Source organism: Rhipicephalus microplus, chromosome 3 (assembly GCF_043290135.1).
Source record: "Rhipicephalus microplus isolate Deutch F79 chromosome 3, USDA_Rmic, whole genome shotgun sequence".
NCBI classification, from domain to species: Eukaryota; Metazoa; Arthropoda; class Arachnida; order Ixodida; family Ixodidae; genus Rhipicephalus; species Rhipicephalus microplus.
In genome coordinates this window covers 116,222,009-116,240,646 of record NC_134702.1, presented here as the reverse complement: position 1 = coordinate 116,240,646, position 18,638 = coordinate 116,222,009, and the positions used below count along the sequence as shown (strand labels likewise).

The following is an 18,638-nucleotide window of genomic DNA, read 5'->3' as shown; positions in this document are numbered from 1 at the left end:
AAGTCCACGTTTCACCACTGTGGGCTTGGATACCTGTTTTTCCCACTTTTTAACTACCTTGTTAGTTTTATAGATTTCCGTTAAACGATTAGTGACTCCATCTTTTACACCCAGTGTGTCTAGTATTCCCCACAAGTCCTCTTGAACCACGCTATTGTACGCTCCCTTGAATTTCTGCAGGCCGGTAGGAAGCTTCACAGCGCAGCGCCTGATCTTGTGAAACGGCGCAGCCATGCAGGCAGGGCATTCAAATCCCTCCCTATTTTTTGTATACTACTGTCCTTGTGTACATCGTAGAACACATAACAGTAATGATAGCAAACAGATCATTGATTCGGGTAGGCCTGGTGTTTTTATTTAAAATGGAACAACGAGGAAGCTGCTGAAGCTCGTGCCTGTATACAGCTGCCTTATATGGAGATGAAACTTTAACGAAAAAAAAAAAGTAATGATAAACAGTAGGCTCATAACAAACAACATTTCTCTGAGGGTGCATGGAATATATGTCCCATGCAAGGCTATGCATTGCAGTCCTTACTGCATTAATTATGTACACGTACTGGAGGGCATGCAGGTGTATGCAGACACACGCTGACGAAATGACATTTTTTGCTACATACAAACGTGCACCGCACCAAATAAGACGCACGTGTTTGTACAGTCAGGGAACACTCGTGAATATTGATGAAATCACACAGCTCGCTTACAGTATAAAACAAACATAATTGCGAACAATAAAATGCGACGCTGTCTAAAGAGGCGGACCCAGGTTACGAGGAGAATTATCAGTATGGCATACACACCACGTGTCAAGCTTTTGCAACATCTAAAGAGACTAAATATGGAAAGTTGCCTTTGTAAGTTAACATGACAGTACCAAATGGAGAAGCCACACGAGAGAACAATTCATCGTGGGCTAAAGAATGTGTTTTAAATATTATACACAGCTTTGCAAGATAATATCGACGAGTTTTACTCGTCTAGGTGTGGGAGGTGTAGGCCTGATAAAATGCGATGTTGCTTCAGAGCCTTTCATTCGTAATATTGCAATTTTATTCAACTCTTTCAAACGCGGCACCGTAAATTTCTACTGGGTGCTCGAACACGGCAAGCAGGTCGCGGGGCAAAATCTTTGTAACATTTTATTACCGAAACAGCGATCCTAGCAATGCTTGAGCTGCACTTGCTGTTTTCTAAATTGTAACCTCCTCAATCTCATCACTGTGATCAGGAAACAGAGAGGAAAAGTACAGCAGTAGTACGTAGAGAAATATTTAATTTCAAGCCCTTAAGCAATATCATCTAAACAAATTGCCAGTTCACTGTTGAATTCTCGATGGAAACAAACAGCTGATCAGGGACGCAAGCTTGGCTTGGCACTGGCTTGGCCGTTCATACAGAGCCAAAAGCCGCTGCAGGAAACTGGATTGCGGATCGTATTGAGACAAAATATTTTATACATTTTTGTTTTCTTTGTTTCATTTCTCCAATTGCTCTTGTGATGGCGTGGACCGCGCTTCGTGATCTCATGTACCGGCGCACTGTTTTTAAGTTTAGTATGGCGCACGATAATACATGATTGCGTGCTTTAATTTAAAAAGGTTCGCGAGTATGGCAGCAACACTGCAATGTCGGGAAGAGGCACGGAGAAGAGGATAGTAGTAGAACCAGTAGCAGCTGCATGCCCGGGTGGAGCGACTGATGCCCAGATGGAGGAATGTCAACCCGATGCCTTTTGTGTTGGCCGTTCTGGCAGTTCCGCCGACTTTATAGAAAGAGACGACCCCGTCGCTTGTCCTCTTCTCTTTTCCTTCGAGCATCAGCGACAACATTGACGGACGACGTGTTCGACTTCACCGTGCACGTGAGTATAGGTTGGTTTTTCATTCGAGTGAATTCTTGTTCAGATTTGCAACTTGTCGACTTCATCCTGATCACCTGTCACCGGCAATAAGTCACATACGTGTGATATTTAGGTGAAATAAATTATAATGCACATTTTCTGCTCCATTTGCGTGACTTAGCTACACCAGGACATGAGGTAAAGCCTTTGTCGCCTAGCCACTAGCAGGCAAGATCGATCACTCGCATCCTTCAGTTCACGAATCAACGCGCCTGCCTTAAAATTAGTAAGCTGCTCGCAAAGAAATCTTACAGAGGCAATTTTGTTTTCTGTGAACCATGCACCGTAGATTTGTCTTGAATAACAAAAAAAAAAAAACTTGAAAAATAAATGTCGCGACCTTTTAGAAAACGCCGTGTCTAAGAGCTAGACGCGGCATTTTGTAAAAGGCTCATTAAATTCAGTATGTTTTCGTAGTTTCTGCTTGAAATTATTGTCTATGAATTTCATGGCCCAATCTTTTGCTTTGGCTGAAAATCTCGGCGGCAAAAACTTTGTTCAGTGTCCCTTTAAGGGCAGGTGTAGATGCCATCATTTCAGTCGCAAATCTTTTTGCTAGTCGGTCGGCTGGTTAACAATAAGGGTACTAACTAGAGTTCCAGATTTCATCAGCAACACATCATCATGGCTTCATCAGATGCTGCATTATATACATTCTATCCTCGTTTTTAAATAGGTGTACCGTATGGTCCACTGTTACAGGAAACAAGCGAGCTCATGGACAGTGAGCCATGTTGTGCTAACTGGCAGCGAGGCTTGTGAATGGGACGCATGCGCATAGAATCGGGGTGCGCCCAGTTTTGTCTGCCATTTCTCCGCCTGTACGCATGACAGCATTGGAAAGCGCATCCGTATTTTAGCTGCGCAATTTATCTAGCCCAGTGCCTCCTGCTTCAGGGATTTCCTGTGAGCACAAAAAATGCATGATTTTAATCGTTGCTGCAGTGTTTTACAAGTTGTCACCGTAAAGCACATCATATTTTTCGCATAATGCTCGCTGCAACTAGCAAGTTTCGATGACTCAAAATGCTGTTCAGGTTTGATGTAGCAAACATTTTAAGCTCGTCCTCGTGACCATGAAATATTGGTTTATTAAATAATGGAAAGCAGAGTTGGTATCAGTTGATTTACAGTGTGAAAATGAAAAGTGCGAAGGACCGTGCCTCGCAAGTAAGCCCCGAGAGCATGAGCAGAGAAGTAGCAGATGAGGATGCTCATGCGCTGCATTTCCAAATCTCACCAGCACTAATGCTTGACGGACTGCTGGCCACGCACTAGCGTGTTCTTTCTGAAACAGGACTTTGGCCCTGTAAGCAAGTTCTTGAAGGGCATAAGTAAAACGTAGAATGGGTCCCCTAAATGCACCCATCCTTGAACCATTGGGCTTATAAATTAGTGCCCTTTTCAAAATACAACTATTCTGAGCTATAAATTGTGACAGAACAGTGCACGAAGTTTAAAAATGGGAAAAAAGTCTTTAAATGTCCCCTTTATACATAGTGTTCTTGTGATGTCACTTCTGCCGTTGTCGCCCTCTCCCGCCATGCCCGGGTAACTCCCTGGGTACCTACGGCAGTTCACGTGCTGCAGTGTGGTTTGTTGGGGGCTGGTCATCTGTTGCTGTGAACGATGTGGAAGCATTGTGGTTTTTTGTTGTCTTACTTTAACGAGCTCATTGGATTAGGAAGGCCTCGCTCGTTCACTCGATACAAGACCAGATAATCAAGATGTGCGACACATATACCAGCCACGGCGTACACCGGCTGCCCGCCACAACCTATGAGGGTTTATTATCTTGCTTTTACTACAAATTGCCTGGCCCAAAAACAAGTGAAAGCTCAAAATCTCTCGAGCCGCAATTTTAAGAGTGGATGTGCGAAGCGCAGCTGCTCCCATCGAAAACTAGTCGTGCAGAGCTAGGAAAGTTTACAAGAGATATAATATTATGAATATATTGTCACGGCCTACGCCACCAAAGTAGCAATGCCCCCCCCCCCCCCCCCCCCCAAGTGTTTTAAACAGTGCTGATGTTGAGCTTGAGCCTCTTTGATTGCAATTTGTGGAAATAGTCGAGGAAAATATTATACAAGGCAGATAGCGACTTTGCGTGGTGTGTGCCGCAGTAATGCCAGTCATCACTTTATTTTTAGCGTGTGCTTTGACACACTTTTCACTTTGTATTTTGCTTTTGTTGTACGCTAATGTACAGTGGAGTCACTGAACATGATAGAGACCGTGTATAGAATTAATTGACTAATAAAAAAAAATCCTGACGCCCAACTTGAACCGATCGGCTATACTTCAAAGTGAACTAATATTGTTTCCCATTCTTTATAGTTTGTTTCAATGCAATACCAAATCTCCGCGATCGCCATCACGATTTTAACCGCCTTCCTCGCCATCATGATTTTAACTGCGGACAAGTTTGTATGTACAGTATCTTGGTAAGCTATATCTGTTTGCAGGTAAATACTTGGCTATGGCACTTACCCGTAATGAAGTTGCACCTGAAGATGCAAATATTGCAAAGTTTCTTCAAGTAGCTTTTGTTAATCTGCACCAGCCAAATACGCTGGTACTTTTAGGAAAATCGAAATGTGCGTTCTCAATTTCAGGTTATAAGTTTCAGCGAAGAAACACCCTAAGCTCTGCTCCCTCTGCGTGGACTACTAAATCAACTTGCCTCACTAGCAGCTCATAATTTCTCAAACTTGCATCGTGAGGCAAAACTAAACGGGTGCAAGCACGAGGAGACAACATGGCAGTTGTAGGCGATAGATTCGGTTGGTGCCCGGGCATGTTGGTGGCGCATTTCGGAAGTGACGAAAAGGCGCTGCGAGATGCACGTGCACACTTTGTATAGTTGCTGTATTGGACAGCAAACTTTTTTTCTTATCTGAGCAGTTTTACCAAAGGAAGCTTCATCATATGGCGTGATAAATGAAGCGAATCCACAGGTTGAACCACATCATAGCCTCGCTGTGCTTTTGTACTTCTTTTAGCTCGCAAAATTTATTGACGGATAAGGCAGCACTTGTTTCTTTACCATATGATCATCTCCGGTGTGCTGCTGCCTCAATATTTCAAATTCTAAGCATTTACACCATTGTATGCTAACTTTTCCTTCAAAGTGAGACAAGCCACATGTGTATCGTAGATCAAGAAGCATGCCAGTTTTACGTACTTGCAAGGTAAACATCAGAAATGCACAGTTGATCAAAAATACTAGTTTAATGGTGCATCTACATAGCAGAGCACCTGTGGCACCTCGGGAACAAGATAATGCCACATATGTTACAAGAGATAATTAAAAAAGACAGGGGACGTTCCGTGAACAAATAGAAACAAAAATAAAATGGCACGTGGCAGCGAGCGAAGGCGGCAAGGGGGGGGGGAGCCTGTGGGACTTCAGCGGATGAACGTAAGGTGTGTGTTTAATATGTGGAAGAAAAAAAAAATTCAAAATTTTGGCGACTGAAATGAGGGTGGCTTAGTGAGTGCGCTCATGACGAGAGTAAACACGGTTATTATTTTTTTTTTTTCAAATCTCTTTTGAAAGCCACAAAAAATCTGTATGTGGTGCAGCCTAACAGAAGGTCCGTGAAGGCAAATTATGCATTCGTCGTTGTACAAAGGCCTATTTTTTTTTTTTTTTTTCATGCGCACCATCCCCGCCGCGGTGGTCTAGTGGCTAAGGTACTCGGCTGCTGACCCGCAAGGCGCGGGTTCGAATCCCGGCTGCGGCGGCTGCATTTCCGATGGAGGCGGGAATGTTGTAGGCCCGTGTGCTCAGATTTAGGTGCACGTTAAAGAACCCCAGGTGGTCTAAATTTCCGGAGCCCTCCACTACGGCGTCTATCATAATCATATAGTGGTTTTGGTACGTTAAACCCCACATATCAATCAATCATGCGCACCATAAATAGTGCTCAAAATTTAATTGCATATGTTGTTTTCATCCTCGCTGTATTCCGTGCTGTTTATGATGTAAAAAAAAAAAGTAGCACGCTGAAGTGGTGCTGCTTTTGGGCAACAGTTGAAAATGGCGGGGTGCATGAATGCGGAATACTGCCGCTTACACTCAAATCACTCTTGTGGTCACCTCCCACTGTTTGCAGCATGTGTTGTGTATACACAGCTGCATATTTCCTAGCTAGAAAAATTTGATTTTAGGTGTTTCACGCCATTTTCTATGTAACTATTCCACAATTGCACACACTGATCAGCAGGCTTTCAATTGCGCTGAAGGACACAGGTGCCATAAAATTCATAGTCGATTCTTTCAAGAAACCGTATGTAAAGGCTGAAGCTTCATGCGTACATACACACACACATACCATATTGTTTTTTGTACTTTATGATAGCTGCGAAGGTCTCATGTGCCTCCAAGCGTAACCTGTCTTATTTATTCTCCATCACCACAAAAGTTTTGTGAGTTTCAAATAAAAGTACTTTGCGCATGGCCACTTTTGGGTAATTTTTTGTGTAGGTCTTATTTGAGCAGCCTACTGTGTTTACTTTATAAGCCTGTATGTATATGTTGCATTATAAGGATGCAGAATGTGTGTAGCTGTACAATATAGATGAAGTGTAAAAATTAAGTGTGTATATTGTAGTGTTCTTGCAACCAATCTTACCCCCGTATTCTAGAACGTCCCTCCACTCAACGCTTCACCTTCACTTGAGATGGCTGATGGGAGCGCCGTCTCTAAGCAGAGAAAATCGCTGCATGTCAGCAATAATCTGCTATGATTCTCGAGTAGCGCAGCGTCGCTTTCAAACGAGCAGCGGCACAGTGCTCAACTCTGTCAAGTGAAGGGTGAAAGTCGAGTCGGGGAGCGTTTATGAATATGGGGGTTAGTTTTGTTGTCTTGTTAACCTGCCATTAACACTGGATTGATGCTACTTTGCTCTAGCTGTACAGTGCTCTCCAAGGCTCAAGGAGGCACCACACGGGGAAGGCTCGGAGCAAACCATGCGTGAGTTTCCTTTCATTGTTACACTATGCACGTATTAAGTGATAGACTTTAATGTAGGCTATTTGTATTGTGCATGTTTTTGGGGACATACAACTTCCAACACTTATATGTTCTGACGAAAATCACGCAAGAATGAGAGAAGCTTGTGCAAAAATTATGCGAGAGTGTAAGAAGCTTTTGCGTAAGTCTGTGAAATGAAGTTTTGAAATTTTGTGGCAATGTGTCATTGTACAGTGGTCAACAGTCTTGCTCAGCATGCTTGACTGCAGGGCTCCTGGCTGCACAGGCGCATCTACGGAGTGCCTGATGCATGATGGGCCAAATGTCAGCCTGCACACTGGTGCCTCTTATCCCCGTTTGTCTGTTACATCAGTGTCTCTTGTAAAGGGGATCAACTGTGCTACCTTTTTTTTTTTTTTCGAATGTAATGAGTTCTTTTTCCAGATTATTGTTGTTTTAAGGTAGAGCCTCACATTTCTATCAAATACTGAAGGTTCTATTTTTCCTTCTAGGTGCTATGTAGTCACTCCTTGTGTTACAATAGAGTGAACACTGTAATGAGAAAAGCTACTTTATGGAGTTAACTCACTCCATATTGACTTAACACACAGAATTGGTGAAAACTACACTTCATTCCAGCTGCATTAGGAATAATATTCATTTGCATACTTCTGTTTCTTTTGTTTGTTTGTTGGCTGGAGGTTTGGAGTATTGGGTGGCCAGAGGGCTCTGTGTAGTCTTTCTTCATCTTCCCAATTTTGTGAACATCAATTGATAGCCGTATGGGAAGCAGCCAGCATGCTGAAACAGCGGTGCAAGCATGCAAGATGTTCACCATTGCATGCAGTCAGTTGCTGTGAGCAACCTACTGCATACAATTAACTGCGAGTGGTGCTGCACTATGTGTGCCTCCTGGAAAGCTGCAGTGGTAAAGTGCCACAATCGTATAGTAACATGGATAACATCGCAATTTGTTTGTTGAATAATTTTGCAACAGAATCAGCGGAGTTTCGGATAAATTTGTGTATCTGCCTGGTTCATCAAAGCTACAGAGTCAAATGCAGTATATACTCGCGTATTATGTGTACTTTTTTTGTCAATCCGGTCATGTGCGAAGCTAGTAGGAATCGCTGGCCTAAAAGCTCAACTGGGAATATATGTTGCAGGCGCTGTCACAGCTGTCTCAAAGCGGATTGTCATTTGTTTGCTAAGCCTGTTCAAATGCCCCCATTTTCTTGAAGTTCTTCCCAACAGTGCTCACAAAAACCAGTTCCCATGACAGGGTTATACCAGAGAACATAAGTACTCTCCAATAATTGTCGGGAACCCAACGTAAAGTAAGATGCAGACAAGGAAGCGCGATGTCAACACAGTGCTGTGTGTGTCGCCCTTCATGTGTGTGTGTGTCCATTCCTTGTCCCAGTCTTCTATTGCGTTGTGTTCCCTCCGATATCTAACCGACACACCCAAGCTTCTATGCTAAGTCTTATTAAACGCACTCTTCTGGTGGCTCCCATACTGAATATTGCATGTCGAAGAACTCCACGCTGATGTGCTTAGCGGTAGCACGGTTTCAGTTTTCTTCGGTAAGCTTTATAACAGCAATCTGCCTCGTATATAATTATTGTAGCCTATCACAAGGAACGGTAAAAACGCAATGGCCAGATGGCGAAACCGTAAAAAAAAAAAAAAAATTAGTGCGAAAACCTGCCTCATCTAGTTGATATGACAGGTCCTTGCACGCGTTCAACATCTGTGCTGTGTCTCGGGAATACATCCTTGCCGTGGAAGAGGTGGGAAGATAGGAGGCAAACCTTTAGGCATTTCGGACAACACATAAACAGGTTTCGGTTTTCAAGTTCGATATTCTAGGGAAAGCATAAAAGTTCATGGAAGAAGGGACCTTGCACTCAGTCCATTTTGTGTAAGACTGCACTCGCCTGCTCGACAAGAGATGTGCCTGACCAGAGCATCATGAAGTCAAATGTGTCTGTGTGTGTGCCGGCAAGGTGGCTCGGGCTGGTTGGGGAGGGCAAAGTATGCGAGCAAAAAGTTTCTTGTAGTAAAGCAGGCTGGCTAATTATACTGGTGAGCAAATTATGTGAGGATGCAAATTGTGCGAGTAAATATGGTATGTACTCTTGTATGTTTCAGCTCTATTGCTACGGATCCTGCGGATCCAACTTGGCATCCGGCAGCAACAAAGACAGGTTCTGCAGGAGGTGCGACAGCTGAAGCACGAGGTACGGCTCTTGTCCGTGCCTCAGCACGCCCAGCCAGCACAGCGCCCCTCTGACCTTCCCCGGCTGCCTGCTGGTACAATTAGAGAAGTGGAGGCAGCAGAGGCAGCTGTGCAGAGTAAAGCTGTGGCTGTGGCTTTGGTGTATATTTCTTGATTTTTAATATGCCTATGTAACATGCAGAAATTTAGTACTGCTTTAAGATACTGTGTTTCGGGAAACAAACTAGTCAGGTTATCTCATGAGCCACTGTACTACAGTCGAATATGAATAATTCGTACTCAAAGAGGCCAGAAAATTTGTTCAAATTAAAAGAAGTTCAAAATAATGAAAGTTACCATAATTACTTGAATCTAACACGCACCTTTTTTCCAATTAAGAGAGTTCATAAATCGCATGTGCGTTAGAATCGAGTACGAAAAAAAAAAATGAATATGGTCATTCTATTGCCATCGTCACTTACAAAATGGCCGCCCCCTACGTGCGTCGGCATGGCGCGTTGGTCATTTCTGCCTATGTGTTTCCCATGCGCGGCACTTCATACGTGTGCTGAGGAGTTCGTCATCTTGTAGTACATTAGCATCGACGGCATGGTAGGGCCGACACCAAAAACTCGACGAGTGCACCACAATGCTGCTTCTAAAAGAAAAGTCGTCGCGTGTGCCGGAACGGACAGAAATCGGGCCGCATCGCGGTCATTCGAAGTTCCCGAAACGTGCCTGCGGGACTGGCGGAAACGAAAGCAGAATATTGTCGACAGCAAAGATTCACGCAAAGGCTTCAGTGGACCACAGCAGGGTCGGTTTCCACAAATTGAAGAGCTGCTCGGCGAGCATGTGATTAAGCAGTGAGCGGCACAGCGGCCCGTGACGACAGAACTGCTCCAAGTGCAGGCTATGCAGTTAGCCTTAGAAAAAGGGATAATGCAGAGCCATTTTAAAGCGAGCAGGTGCTGGCTAACGAACTTTATGAAGAGAAAAGGCTTTTCCCTCCGAAGGCGAACGGGCATATACCGGAAGTTGCCGGAGGAGTACGAAGAAAAGCTTCAGAGTCTTCAGAGGTTCCTCCTAAACTTGCGGCACAACAACGGCTACCTGCTTGGGCAAATCGGGAATGCCGATCACATGCCTCTTTACTTCGACATGCCTGGCACCACAACCGTCTAGGAGAAGGGGGCGAAGCAAGTTTGTGTACTGACATCGGGCCACGGTAAAACTAGACTGACAGCAATGCTCTCTTGCACGTCAGATAGGCATAAGCTTCCCCCGTACTTCATATTTAAACGGAAGACGCTCTCAAAAAGAGTCGTTTTCGCAAGTGGTGTGATCAAGCGGGCCAACGAGAAAAAAAGGGTGCGCGTTGCAACCGATGGCTTAGTTTTTTTTTTTTTTTTTTTTTTGGTCGTGGAAATCAGGCGCGCGTTACAATCGAGATCGCGGTAGAATAGAGTAAATACGGTAAACGAGCGGAGGGCTCACCATGCAGTGATGCATGTGCATGGAGTTTTATTCACAAATTACAGGACATCCGTCATTAATTAAAGTAGTCAATACATGTCTGTACACGTTGGCCTTGCAACGAGTCAACAAGTTTTGTGTGCAGTTTGCAAAGCATTTGTACTTCGGCTTCAGTATTCTCCTGGCAAAAGAAGTTGCGCGCGGCAATGTCCAGTGCTGACACTCTTCTAAGACAACTGTGTTTCCACTGTTACCATCTGCGCTGCAGCCGGAGCGTGGCCAGCACATGATGAGAATGGAGGAGCGTCTCCACCTGGAGAAAAGCAGATCGGCATTCGAGAGAAACACTTCGCGGCAGCTTTTTTTTTTCTCTCTTCATGCGCGGTGTTGAAAAGAGAAGAGTCTCTACATAGCAGGAATGAAAAACAGGGAAGCGTGACACCGGCGCGTTGCAGATCGGCATGAGAGAGCCAACTCTCTGCGACAGCTTTTTTTCCCCTCTTTCTCTTCATGCGCAGTGTTAAGTGGAGAAGGGTCTCTACGTGGCAGGGACGGAAAAAGCCGAAGCGTGGCACAGGAATGTCGCAGATTGGCATTTGGCAAACATTCCACCGCAGTCTTTTCTTTCCTTTTCTTCATTTTCTTCTTCAAGCACAGCGATGAGGTGTCTGAAGTGCCACCGCAGGATTGGGCGGGGTGCTGAGAGCATTTTCGGAGCGCGGTATAGCTTTGATAGGACCACAGTGTCAGTTCGAATTAAGTGTGTTGGAATTAATGAGATTCGACTGTATTTACTATAGTCTGTGAAGTCCGAGTGAACTGTCCTAAGCTAGCAGACGATGTAGGCGGCATCGTGTGTTTGATGGGCAGTGACTAGCAATAGCCTGCTTAAAACAGACATTCAGTAATTTTGTTCATTTATCACCCTATTTCGTGTCCGCTGCGGCTCTCTCTACTTTGAGCTACAGTTCACCCTGCCTTGTGTTAGCCGATTTCTTACTTTTTTAAAAATCTAACATGCACCCCATTTCGCAGTGTGAAGAAAAATGCACCTTTGTTTATTGTGATGAGATTTCTATAGCGACATGCCTCTTTGTTGGCTATCACAGAAAAATATAAACAGCAAATGGTGCGACCATCTAGTGCGACTTTTATTTTTCTATCAGTTTCATCTATGACCAAGATTTGGTCGCTCTAAGGTTGCCTCTTAGTACGCCTTGATCATGTTCATTTATCTTGTTGTGCTCTGCTTACAGTGCATTGATTAAAAACATGTCCAAGCTTCTTTTTGAATTCCACATATTTTATCGTTTTTCACCTGTAGAAGCTACTCCTGGTCAACATTCAGGCAAAGACATTGTAACCTCGAAGAAACGTGTATTGGAATTTGAGCACTGTACAAAGTAATTATACTATTTCATAGCTAGAATCAATATTTATTAAGGGTTATAACAGTGTTGTATTTGATTTCATAACAGCGAAACTGCATTCAGAGAAGGACTCTGAAAGGTTCTTACACTGAGTATGAGAGGGCTGATGTGGAAACCATTTTAGGTCAAGTGAGTTGAAGTTAGCGTAAAAAAACAATGAAATGTTGTGATGCCCAAAAATTCAAGTTGTTGTTTTCAGTGTCCTCTTCTTGCAGATATTTATCATGAAAACATTTCGATGTGCTGTTGCGTTTACCCCATCTATGCTTCTTGCATTTTTTTACAGCGCAAGCACCTCCTGCAGATTGGGGGACGTGGCCTCCGAGAAATTGGTGTGAATGCCATGAAGGCTGTATTGGCACATGACGTGCAAGTGCTGTACAGCCTTCATGGCAGAAAAGGGAAAAGGGCCTTTGTGAACCGGAGGCTCTGTAGATTAGTGACAGGTTAGACTTGTTCATTGTTTTATGTGTGTGTACCCTTGTGTATTCTCTGTACTGCAGTGCTTCATGTGTACTATGGTATTTCTGTTCTTGTATGCAGATGTCATCTGCCAAAAAGCAGGGTGCGACCAGGCGGAGGCCTTCAACTTTATTAAGAGGTGGCTGCCAGGGTCTGGTGATCGCTGTGGGGGCAGGAAGCGGCGCTTCAGAGAAACATTTGTTGTGGAGCAGCCCGGTGATCCCCACTCTCAGAGTGCAGATTATCGGCTGCTCGCGGCAGCTGGCTTCCTGCCCAGCCACAGCAGCCAGGGCCTTCACAGCACCACTGTCACTGTGCCTCCAACGCAACCTGACCTGCAGTAGAGCAGGCCTTTTTTAGTTGTGTATATATATTTTTCAATGTATACATTTTTTGTTGTACCAAATAAATAAAAAAAAACAAAGAATAAATAGTCTGCAGACTGTCGGTGGTGCACTGTTCGGCTAGCTTATGCTGATTCGGAAGCACCATCACCATGTTTTAGTTACAAAAAAATGCTCTAAGCTATGAATATTCTCGATTACCATGTGGGGGACATATGTGGGGATTGCAAGTGGGGGACATACGCTTTCAGCATTTACTTCCTAACGACCTTTTCGATCTGCTGTACCAAATACCAGTACCAAATAAAGCACTCGCTATTGCAAAAGATAAATTGGTAAAAAAATAAACTACACTTGTAGTGTTAGCAAAGGGAATGAGAAATAAAAGATGAAATAGATCGAGTAACTGCTTTCAGTTTTCAGAATTCAATTTTCTGTTGCCCCAAGTATACAGGGCTGCAAAGCTACAAGAGCGGGTCATCGAGGCATATTGTTTAAATCTTTCGGTAAGAAAAATTCCCTACTAATGATGGTTACATAATGGCAAGCCAATCAGTAGCCAATATTCGTCGTGCAGGAAACATCGGTGTAATAACGGCATTTGATTGGCTGCAATGTGGCCCTGGATTGGTCCAATGTCGGTCATACATCCGTAGCCAATATTCGTCGTGCAGCAAACATCGGCGTAAAATGGCATGTGATTGGCTGAAATATGGCCCAATGTTGGCCGAACATTGGCAGCTTTGTCGGCAATACGATGGGCCTTCGTCGGTCCAATGTTGGTTGCATACTGGCTAAAACATCGGCAAAACGTCGGCCCATCATTGGCTTGAACGTCGGCCCGACATTGGAAGAAGTTGCACTTCCGACGTCGGCCCGACGTCGGTGCCGATGTTAGCCGATGTTGGTCCAAGATTGGTCCAACGGCGGCGTGCTGCCTGGGATACGTTGCTTCACGCAACAAATGCCGGGCAATACATGCTCTTGCTTCTCGGGCAGCATCAACACATTGCCAATGCTGCCCAACAAAACCGCCTTAGAAAATCATGGTACTCACCGATGGCAAGCTACTTCCCAGGCAGCACGCCGCCGTTGGACCAATCTTGGACCAACATCGGCTAACATCGGCACCGACGTCGGGCCGACGTCGGAAGTGCAACTTCTTCCAATGTCGGGCCGACGTTCAAGCCAATGATGGGCCGACGTTTTGCCGATGTTTTAGCCAGTATGCAACCAACATTGGGCCGACGAAGGCCCATCGTATTGCCGACAAAGCTGCCAATGTTCGGCCAACATTGGGCCATATTTCAGCCAATGACATGCCATTTTTACGCCGATGTTTGCTGCACGACGAATATTGGCTACGGATGTACGACCAACATTGGACCAATCCAGGGCCACATTGCAGCCAATCAAATGCCGTTATTACACCGATGTTTCCTGCACGACGAATATTGGCTACTGATTGGCTTGCCATTATGTAACCATTATTAGTAGGGAATTTTTCTTACCGGAAGATTTAAACAATATGCCTCGATGACCCGCTCTTGTAGCTTTGCAGCCTTGTATACTTGGGGCAACAGAAAATTGAATTCTGAGAACTGAAAGCAGTTACTCGATCTATTTCATCTTTTATACTTCATTCCCTTTGCTAACACTAGAAGTGTAGTTTATTTTTTTACCAATTTATCTTTTGCAATAGCGAGTGCTTTATTTGGTACTGGTATTTGGTACAGCAGATCGAAAAAAGTCGTTAGGAAGTAAATGCTGAAAGCGTATGTCCCCCACTTGCAATCCCCACATATGTCCCCCACATGATAATCGAGAATATTCGTACAGTTTAGAGCATTTTTTTGTAACTAAAACATGGTGATGGTGCTTCCGAATCAGCATAATCTAGCCGAACAGTGCAGCACCGACAGTCTGCAGACCATTTATTCTTTGTTTTTTTTTATTTATTTGGTACAATAAAAAATGTACACATTGAAAAATATATATACACAACTAAAAAAGGCCCGCTCTACTGCAGGTCAGGTTGCGTTGGGGGCACAGGGGCAGTGGTGCTGTCAAGGCCCTGGCTGCTGTGGCTGGGCAGGAAGCCAGCTGCCGCGAGCAGCCGATAATCTGCACTCTGAGAGTGGGGATCATCGGGCTGCTCCACAACAAATGCTTCTCTGAAGCGCCGCTTCCTGCCCCCACAGCGACCAGACCCTGGCAGCCACCTCTTAATAAAGTTGAGGGCCTCCGCCTGGTCGCACCCTGCTTTTTGGCAGATGACATCTGCATACAAGAACAGAAATACCATAGTACACATGAAGCACTGCAGTACAGAGAATACACAAGGGTACACGCACATAAAACAATGAACAAGTCTAACCTGTCACTAATCTACAGAGCCTCAGGTTCACAAAGGCCCTTTTCCCTTTTCTGCCATGAAGGCTGTACAGCACTTGCACGTCATGTGCCAATACAGCCTTCATGGCATTCACACCAATTTCTCAAAGGCCACGTCCTCCAATCTGCAGGAGGTGCTTGCGCTGTAAAAAAATGCAAGAAGCATAGACGGGGTAAACGCAACAGCACATCGAAATGTTTTCATGATAAAAATCTGCAAGAAGAGGACACTGAAAACAACAACTTGAATTTTTGGGCATCACAACATTTCATTGTTTTTTTACGCTAACTTCAACTCACTTGACCTAAAATGGTTTCCACATCAGCCCTCTCACACACAGTGTGAGAACCTTTTAGAGTCCTTCTCTGAATGCAGTTTCGCTGTTATGAAATCAAATACAACACTGTTATAACCCTTAATAAATATTTATTCTAACTATGAAATAGTATAATTACTTTGTACAGTGCTCAAATTCCAATACACGTTTCTTCGAGGTTACAATGTCTTTGCCTGAATGTTGACCAGGAGTAGCTTCTACAGATGAAAAACGATAAAATATGTAGAATTCAAAAAGAAGCTTGGACATGTTTTTAATCAATGCATTGTAAGCAGAGCACAACAAGATAAATGAACATGATCAAGGCGTACTAAGAGGCAACCTTAGAGCGACCAAATCTTGGTCATAGATGAAACTGATAGAATAATAAAGGTCGCACTAGATGGTCGCACCATTTGCTGTTTATATTTTTCTGTGATAGCCAACAAAGAGGCATGTCGCTATAGAAATCTCACCACAATAGGTGCATTTTTCTTCACCCTGCGAAATTGGGTGCATGTTAGATTTTTAAAAAAGTAAGAAATCGGCTAACACAAGGCAGGGTGAACCGTAGCTCAAAGTAGAGAGAGCCGCAGCGGGCACAAAATAGGGTGATAAATGAACAAAACTGCTGAATGTCTGTTTTAAGCAGGCTATTGCTAGTCACTGCCCATCAAACACACGATGCCGCCTACATCGTCTGCTAGCTTAGGACAGTTCACTCGGACTTCACAGACTATAGTAAATACAGTCGAATCTCATTAATTCCAACACACTTAATTCGAACTGACGCTGTGGTCCTATCAAAGCTATACCGCGCTCCGAAAATGCTCTCAGCACCCCGCCCAATCCTGCGGTGGCACTTCAGACACCTCATCGCTGTGCTTGAAGAAGAAAATGAACAAAAGGAAAGAAAAGACTGCGGTGGAATGTTTGCCAAATGCCAATCTGCGACATTCCTGTGCCACGCTTCGGCTTTTTCCGTCCCTGCCACGTAGAGACCCTTCTCCTCTTAACACTGCGCACGAAGAGAAAGAGGGGAAAAAAAGCTGTCACAGAGAGTTGGCTTTCTCTCATGCCGATCTGCAACGCGCCGGTGTCACCCTTCCCTGTTTTTCGTTCCTGCTATGTAGAGACTCTTCTCCTTTCAACACCGCGCATGAAGAGAGAAAAAAAAAAGCTGCCGCGGAGTGTTTCTCTCTCAAATGCCGATCTGCTTTTCTCCAGGTGGAGATGCTCCTCCTTTCTCATCATGTGCTGGCCACGCTCCGGCTGCAGCGCAGATGGTAACAGTGGAAACACAGTTGTCTTCGAAGAGTGTCAGCACTGGACATTGCCGCGCGCAACTTCTTTTGCCAGGAGAATACTGAAGCCGAAGTACAAATGCTTTGCAAACTGCATGCAAAACTTGACTCGTTGCAAGGCCAACGTATACAGACATGTATTGACTACTTTAATTAATGACGGATGTCCTGTAATTTGTGAATAAAACTTCTCCATGCACATGCATCACTGCATGGTGAGCCCTCCGCTCGTTTGCCGTATTTACTCTATTCTACCGCGCCCTCGACGGTAACGCGCGCCCGGTTTCCACGACAAAAAAAAAAAAAAAACTAAGACATCGGTTGCAACGCGCACTCTTTTTTCTCGTCGGCCCGCTTCATCACACCACTCGGGAAAACGACTCTTTTTGAGAGCGTCTTCCGTTTAAATATGAAGTACGGGGGAAGCTTATGCCTATCTGACGTGCAACGGAGCATTGCTGTCACTCTAGTTTTACCGTGGCCCGATGTCAGTACACAAACTTGCTTCGCCCCCTTCTCCTAGACGGTTGTGGTGCTAGGCATGTCGTAAAGAGGCGTGTGATCGGCATTCCCGATTTGCCCAAGCAGGTAGCCGTTGTTGTGCCGCAAGTTTAGGAGGAACCTCTGAAGACTCTGAAGCTTTTCTTCGTACTCCTCCGGCAACTTCCGGCATATGCCCGTTCGCCTTCGGAGAGAAAAGCCCTTCTCTTGATAAAGTTCGTTAGCCAGCACCTGCTCGCTTTAAAATGGCTCTGCATTAGCCCTTTTTCTAAGGCTAACTGCATAGCCTGCACTTGGAGCAGTTCTGTCGTCACGGGCCGCTGTGCCGCTCACTGCTTAATCACATACTCGCCGAGCAGCTCTTCAATTTGTGGAAACTGACCCTGCTGTGGTCCACTGAAGCCTTTGCGTGAATCTTTGCTGTTGACAATATTCTGCTTTTGTTTCCGCCAGTCCCGCACGCACGTTTCGGGAACTCCGAATGACCGCGATGCGGCCCGATTTCTGTCCGTTCCGGCACACGCGACGACTTTTCTTTTAGAAGCAGCATTGTGGTGCACTCGTCGAGTTTTTGGAGTCGGCCCTACCATGCCGTCGATGCTAATGTACTACAAGATGACGAACTTTTCAGCACACGTATGAAGTGCCGCGCATGGGAAACACATAGGCAGAAATGACCGACGCGCCATGCCGACGCACGTAGGGGGCGGCCATTTTGTAAGTGGCGATGGCAATAGAATGACCATATTCATTTTTTTTTTCGTACTCGATTCTAATGCACATGCGATTTATGAACTCTCTTAACCGGAAAAAAGGTGCGTGTTAGATTCAAGTAATTATGGTAACTTTCATTATTTTGAACTTCTTTTAATTTGAACAAATTTTCTGGCCTCTTTGAGTACGAATTATTCATATTCGACTGTAGTACAGTGGCTCATGAGATAACCTGACTAGTTTGTTTCCCGAAACACAGTATCTTAAAGCAGTACTAAATTTCTGCATGTTACATAGGCATATTAAAAATCAAGAAATATACACCAAAGCCACAGCCACAGCTTTACTCTGCACAGCTGCCTCTGCTGCCTCCACTTCTCTAATTGTACCAGCAGGCAGCCGGGGAAGGTCAGAGGGGCGCTGTGCTGGCTGGGCGTGCTGAGGCACGGACAAGAGCCGTACCTCGTGCTTCAGCTGTCGCACCTCCTGCAGAACCTGTCTTTGTTGCTGCCGGATGCCAAGTTGGATCCGCAGGATCCGTAGCAATAGAGCTGAAACATACAAGAGTACATACCATATTTACTCGCACAATT

The 18,638-nt window shown here is 44.7% G+C and overlaps 2 protein-coding genes across 3 annotated transcripts; one reads left to right on the top strand and one right to left on the bottom strand.

The window, feature by feature from the left end:
* Positions 1–1,505: 1,505 nt before the first annotated feature.
* Positions 1,506–12,984, top strand: LOC142803888 (uncharacterized). Of its 2 annotated transcripts, none has more exons than XM_075890160.1 (5): positions 1,506–1,864; positions 6,828–6,882; positions 9,037–9,125; positions 12,296–12,455; positions 12,553–12,984. In XM_075890160.1, exons 1-5 carry the CDS (start codon positions 1,718–1,720, stop codon positions 12,813–12,815), a joined length of 714 nt encoding a protein of 237 aa, XP_075746275.1. In that variant the 5' UTR covers positions 1,506–1,717; the 3' UTR covers positions 12,816–12,984. The 2 variants fall into 2 exon arrangements, with proteins under 2 accessions (XP_075746275.1, XP_075746276.1); XM_075890161.1 differs by having other exon boundaries at positions 1,733–1,864; positions 6,820–6,882.
* A 1,764-nt stretch (positions 12,985–14,748) lies between these two features.
* LOC142803887 (uncharacterized) lies at positions 14,749–16,637 on the bottom strand. The gene is made up of 2 exons (XM_075890159.1): positions 15,193–16,637; positions 14,749–15,095 (listed from the first exon to the last, which is right to left on the bottom strand). The coding sequence occupies exons 1-2, from the start codon at positions 15,293–15,295 to the stop codon at positions 14,836–14,838; spliced, it is 363 nt and encodes a 120-aa protein (XP_075746274.1). The 5' UTR covers positions 15,296–16,637; the 3' UTR covers positions 14,749–14,835.
* Positions 16,638–18,638: the final 2,001 nt, after the last annotated feature.

Excerpts from the sequence above, each read along its gene's own strand:
- LOC142803887 (XM_075890159.1), bottom strand. The coding sequence starts at position 15,295 with ATGAAGGCTGTATTGGCACATGACGTGCAAGTGCTGTACAGCCTTCAT. Across the intron at positions 15,096-15,192 it reads GCTCTGTAGATTAGTGACAG|ATGTCATCTGCCAAAAAGCA; the intron begins GTTAGACTTGTT and ends TCTTGTATGCAG.
- LOC142803888 (XM_075890160.1), top strand. The coding sequence starts at position 1,718 with ATGTCAACCCGATGCCTTTTGTGTTGGCCGTTCTGGCAGTTCCGCCGA. Across the intron at positions 1,865-6,827 it reads TGTTCGACTTCACCGTGCAC|TGCTCTCCAAGGCTCAAGGA; the intron begins GTGAGTATAGGT and ends CTAGCTGTACAG. Across the intron at positions 12,456-12,552 it reads GCTCTGTAGATTAGTGACAG|ATGTCATCTGCCAAAAAGCA; the intron begins GTTAGACTTGTT and ends TCTTGTATGCAG.